Source organism: Sinocyclocheilus rhinocerous, unplaced genomic scaffold, assembly GCF_001515625.1.
Source record: "Sinocyclocheilus rhinocerous isolate Xijiao unplaced genomic scaffold, SAMN03320098_v1.1 scaffold832, whole genome shotgun sequence".
Classification (NCBI taxonomy): domain Eukaryota; kingdom Metazoa; phylum Chordata; class Actinopteri; order Cypriniformes; family Cyprinidae; genus Sinocyclocheilus; species Sinocyclocheilus rhinocerous.
Window position 1 is genome coordinate 650,484 of NW_015641039.1, and position 6,361 is coordinate 656,844.

General features: G+C 38.9%; 1 protein-coding gene across 1 annotated transcript in view; it reads right to left on the reverse strand.

Annotated features, from left to right (window-relative positions):
- Nucleotides 1–4,888, reverse strand: part of crhr1 (corticotropin releasing hormone receptor 1) — a 136,342-nt gene extending 131,454 nt beyond the window's left edge. The window contains exon 1 of the mRNA XM_016570704.1: nucleotides 4,027–4,888. Coding sequence (XP_016426190.1) covers nucleotides 4,027–4,050 — 24 coding nt within the window. The 5' untranslated portion in view covers nucleotides 4,051–4,888. The remainder of the gene's footprint in view (nucleotides 1–4,026) is intronic.
- Between the last annotated feature and the right edge of the window lie 1,473 nt (nucleotides 4,889–6,361).

The following is a 6,361-nucleotide window of genomic DNA, read 5'->3' on the forward strand; positions in this document are numbered from 1 at the left end:
AATCATAATTGTCGATTATTCCCTTGAAATTGTAATTGCGATTATTAATTACGGTTATCACAATTTACATTGAATGATGTTTATTCCATTGTTTGATGCAACTGCTTGCTGTATTTTTATATGAAAATAAACAAGCTGAAAACACTCTAACTGAAAAACCTTGTGCTTTTCTATAGTATTAAGCCTCAAATGTCAAATATACATCGGATTGGTTTCTTCTTTAAATTATAAAATTTTTTTTAAATATGAATGGTATTATAATGTTACATGAAAACAAACTAAAACAATGGAAAAACCCTTAAGATAACATGTAGAAAGAAAAAAAATATATATCTTAAGCGTGCAGAATAACATAAGTGGACTTTGAACGATTAATTGCCGCTTTGAACGATTATGTAATTGTGCCATCTAGGGAGGGGTATCACCAGCAAAGTCACGATACTTATCGACAGTGGAGAGAGAGCGCGTGGACATGGTTGCCAGGTTGACAAAGATAAGTAACACAGTTAGCAGATATTTCCGTATTGCGCAAATGGGAGGCTCTGTTTCGGGGATTACGTCTCTTTATATCAGGCAACCCAATTGTGTTCCTCTGCGGCCAGATTAAACCTTGTTGTAGCTTATATATGTTCTGTTCATTATTTTTTTAGAAACCTTGCACTTTTCTACTCCATTTTAAACGTTGTAAAATTTTAAACAAATTAAGCGCGGTCCACTGCTGCACACGTGCCACAATATCGATACAGGGCCAGCTGTATCGATACTCGTATCGTCAAATCTCTGTGACGATACATCGTGTATCGATATTTTGAACACAGCACTAGTGCCATCCATAATTGTAATCACGATTAGAAATTCGATTAATTGTGCAGCCCTATAACGTTGCATACAAAAACCAACCCTAAACGGAAACTCTTGGCAGCAAGCTCGTTTTCAGAGTTTGAGAATTGCAGAGAGGATTTGAAAGGATATGTTCAGAAAAGGAACTCCCAAATGGCTTAACGTCATTATTATGAGCTACATTTCAAGGAGATGTGGCAGAGGAGCAATCACTGAAAGAGCTCCTAAAAGAGATACAGCTCTGCCACAAAATACCTAGCAGGTCTTTAGCACTAAATAAGCCACCATTTACATTGCATTATAAATAAAATAATAATAAAACAATAATCGCCTTGACTGGTTATTAGAAAGTGAGCCTGTCGTCAAAAGGAACAATGTGGCCCAACGCAAAGTTAAATTCTAAGTACTTAAGAGGCTGTTCACTGCTCACTGGGAATCCTCACCTGTGTTTATACTCAGTACGTGTTTGATTAGTCACGCAAACACACTGCGGCGCATGAACCATGCTAAATCATAGACACGATATTGACCTCTGGGATATTAAAACTACAAAATAATGGGTCGTACCTGCCGTTGCTAAGACACAGTGAGTGCTGAATGCGTTTGGAAGTGCCTAAAACCCCTAAACCTCAACAGTACCCTCAAAAAGGCAGTTCCAAGCTCTACAGACTCAACTTTTCTCAAAAGATCACAAGCATGTCTTGACAAACAGCCTTTCTCCTTTAAAACAGAACACTTCTGGTTATAATTAGACATGTACACCATTCAGTATGTACACTATTATGTGAAAAAAGCCAAATAGCCACAACTGCTACAATGAATCGAGACAGCAAATAAATAAGCAAACCAAACTGCGACAAATAGCACAAAATAAGACTGTGGCTCTTCTGCTTCTGACATTTAAATTCTGACATCTTGAGGAGAAACCGATAAGCCCACTGCATGCATCTAAAATGTTGTTTGTCCGTATCTAAAACCTTTAGCTCAAAGCTGTTGGGTCTGTGGAGAGCAAGAAGCCTTTCCACTCCTTACATCTCTGTGATGAGTTCATTAGACCTGTGTGCTTATTGAACTGCACTGGGTCGACTGTAATTTGACAAAAGCTTCCTGTGCTTAACCAGGCCGAAGGAGTCATGTGTAAAGGTGAAATTATTCTTCCTGTGGGGTGCTATGAACACACACACAAACACATGTCCTGTGGGGCAAATGACCTCAAAGACCCTTGTTTTCTGCAGGACGGGTTCTGAGCATTCTGAGCTCCCGTTAGGTGTGCCAAGGTGTAAATGAAGGGCAAACATTTGACTTGTAATCTTCCATCATGATGGAAATATGCGATCAAAAGAGCTAGAGGGAGGAGAACGAAATGATAACAATGTCATTCACGGCTAAAGTGGGCAAGATTACACTTTCATAAGATTTCTTCCTCACAGATGACTCAATTTTCTTCTGACCTCAATTATATCGTAATCATCAGCACAGCAAGTCAATCATCTCAGATCTGACCTTTTGACCTCCATAGCTGCTAGCAAAAAGTTTGTCAGCCTATCAAATGCCAGGAATGAAACGTGAGTATTGCATTTTTTAATACAAAATGTCCTCTGAGATCACAGCAACCACACTGATGTGCTGAGGCAACGAAAAAGAGTAAAATATAAGTCGATTAGCAGTTGTGCGGAATCCTAATTACTTCTTTGCACCCCTGCCAGCCACATGGGACATTTCATAACACGGGCACTCATCACTCACTCAATCTTCACTCACTCAAGTATTTCAAAGCTCAGATATGATCAATCGTCACTCAAATCATTTTCAGGGAAAAATCCGCAGCACTATCTGCTGCGTAGAAAGTGGTAAAACACATATTAATGGTAGCTGAAAGCTTGTATGTTTTGACTGTCACAGTTTCAGCACATTACTTCGTAATGGTGCCAAACTGGGCCACGGTCCAGAGCGGAGACTAATAAACTTGCTGCACCCTTTATAAGGCTAAAAATAAAGGCTCTTTTCTTCTTTACCTTTCAGTGATGTCATTTTATATTATTTAGAATCTATATGCCTGTGATGCATTGCCAAGCTTCTATTATAAGCTAGAATTGACATTCTTTTAAAATGCCTTGCAGCTCAGCTGAGGACTGGCAAGGGATTGTGTCCTGTCCCTGCTTGTATTTACTGTCTACAGAATTCAATAGCACACCCACACACTGCTGACTCACATTGGCAATGATCTCCCCCGTCGAAGGATAGTCATTAATTACCTCCACCGTTTCCCTTAAAATCTCAGTGTCAAATGATAGTTTAATGACAAGTGTTATTCTACTATATATAAACAAGACAATCAAAAAGGAACAAAAATTAGGGCAAAAAGGCTGTAAAACTAAACAACGCAACTAGTGTGGAAAAGTTTGAACGGCTAAAATGTGTGCTATAAAAATACTTTGTTAAACTTGTGGTAAAAAAAAAGTATTTTTTTTTAAAACTGGCAGCTCTGGTTTCCAGAAGTTTTTTATGATTGTATATGTAAATGACACAAAAAATACCAATCTACTTGAGTCCTTAAAATGTATTTGATACTATACTTTGCTCACACAAAACACAAGTGATACAATGGAATGCCACACGATGTACTAGCATAAAAAGCCTCTATAGTAACTGTCACCAGTACCAACAGACTAACAAGACTGACAAGAGCACAATGTTACCGACGCAAACAAAATACCATTAGGTTAATACACACAATACTAAAATAATGCTTCAAATATGACTGAAGCAACATAAAATGCAACATAAAACACTCCAATGCACATAATTATCAGAAGAAGAATCTAATATAATTAGAATCTTATAAGAAGAATCTAACTTTTTAAATGACATCTTAACAACAACTGTGACTGTGTGCGCACGGGGTCTGGGAATGTTTCTTTCTCCAAAAATATGATTTTATCTATATTTTACCATACACTTTTTTTTTTCCAGCAAATTATAAGGTAATGTATACGTTGCCCTTCTTAAAAAAAAAAGGGTTGTCTTCTACAATTTTTCACCGTAGGCCTACATGAAGGTAATTCACAATTAAGCAATTAAAAGGTTTTTACTGAAGTGTAGCATTTTTATATTCTTTTCTCTGTTAAAATAACTTACATTTTAACAGTTAAGCTACATACGCTTTCATTTGGGTAATAGTCGTACCTGAGGATGGAGGATGCGACTCATTGCTCCAGTGTTTTTCTGCAGAAACCGTCAAACAGCACAGCGCTCCTTTGCTCCAGATGCAGCTGTCCGGATGCTCCGCTGCGGGGTGACAGACCTGTTTAAAAAACAACAGATATGCACCCGAAGGATGGTCAGGGCAGCACCTACAACTGGAAATAAACGGGTGAATTTTGCGCGCATTTGAGTCGCTGCCTCATTTTCACCCAGTTCCAGATGAGTTATTATTAATACAGGCGATATATCCTTATTATTTAGGGATTCAAATGTACACTATATCCTCGGTAAATAGTCTTCTGTCCGGTTTGATTTCTTAATGTCCTCGGAAGCAGGTGTAAACGGTTTATTCAGACGCGATATCAGTCACGCGCAACACTCAGTGTTCCTGTTAGATATGATAAGCGTTTCAACCTGCTCCCCTGCGGCTGGAACTGAACTTTTCCGAGAGTGCTGCCACTATTTGCTCCGTTTCTTTTCCAAATTGATTCGTTCCTTGTAAACACGGCAGATCCTCTTCGCGTTGCCTCCTCACACCGAGAGTGAACCTCTGTTTGTGTCCCATCGGTCAACAGTAGGCTAATGCGTTCACATGAAGCCCCTACATGACAGCGAGGAGGCGTCACTGGGCGCGGATAAGGGAAATAGATGTTCGGATTTTGCGCGCGTGCGGCTAAATGTTGTCCAGCGAGCAGAATGTGACGACAATTGTAAAAAGTCTTGCTGACGCGCGAGTGGAGTTCGCCGGTGTAAACTAACCCGTGCGGTTTCCACGCGGGCTACGCGTCTTCATCCTATCCAGGTTGACTCTCTCGCGTGCGCACAGCAGCAGGCTCAGCGCTGAACAGACTTCATAAGGAGTCAGTTCTAATCGAAAGTGAGCATCACTATACCCTGCTCACTCCGAAGCGGGACAGCACTTGAAGTGTGTCCTCTGAAGAGAACAGGGTGCATTACGGTCCTACTTAGAACACCATACACAATATCTACCGACGTCACTAGCACTTTATATTCCACCAAAGTTGTGCTTAATGGACATAAAACGTTCTGAATAATATCGCGTTACCGACGTTTGAGTCAAATACAGATCAAATTGTTTAAGCTAATGTCGTGTGTGGCGCTTAAACAACTTCAAAACAAATAAATAAAGAACCATAAAAAATATGTAAGCGATATAATAGATATTTGGGTTTCCCAGGTAATTCCTAGCCCACATTAAATATAAAATAATTTATTTAATTTCTTAAAAATAATCACGAGGATTCGCCAAGAAGGATCACGTGAAATGGCAAAAATTACAGTAGAAGTAAAAATACTGTACGTTCAGTTGTTACTAACCAGTCGCGTTCGCGTGAAATGGTAACCAGTGTTACCAGTGTTAAGGCAGGGGCCACTTGTGCTTTTAGGGGGCACAGTTTTAAAATTCGTCTTAACCTACTTTCAGTAGGCTATTCATTCTGTCATTGTTCACAATGTCATGTATCACTGCATTCTCTATAATTAAGCTATAACAATTTAAACTCAAATGAATGTTTCATCATGTTTCATCTATCTGACAAATAATTTTGTATTGTAGTGTCGGGGGCATTGCGTCACGCTTGTCATGTGACACAGCAGCCACGATAGCGCTGTATAACTGATATAGGCTTATGTTTTTTTGTTTTTTTTCCTAAAATATGTGTAAGTTGATGCATTTTGCACCTTATTAGAATATGTTAGTTGATCTATAATGGGTGATGGGCAAAGTAGCATAATAGTAAAAACCAGTCTTTTAAGCCTACAACATATGTGTCGTGCCATAAAATATTTTTAATAGGCTACGACTGGCTTTGTATTTAATGTGAATTTAATAAAAAAATTGTACGTTACTAATCATAACACTTTCATTGTTAAGAAAGAGAGCAAATACTATTTACATTATCAAAGAACACAGTGGCGTAACTTTGCTTTGAAAAGTGGTGGGGACACCTCGCAACTCGTTTTGCTAGTTTTTTATTTAATAACCTAATTTACTTGGGAGCAAATTACGCCTATGAAAGAACATTATCACTGTGTGACTTCAGGCTAGCCAGAGTTCAAGCACTCTCAAAAACTCCCATTAAAATCACGGAAGCTGTTTACACTGTGAAATGAAAATCTTACTTACATTCGTACGCACATTTGCACTTTGTTGTTTATGATGAGAGAATTCGCCAGAGAGCAGAATTCAGTCTGCAAGTGCACACTGAACAAAACACCCGCGTTTCAGCAATGACACATCTGGACGCCTCTGATTGGTCATTGCATTCATAAACTCAACAGAATTGTGTGTGATTGG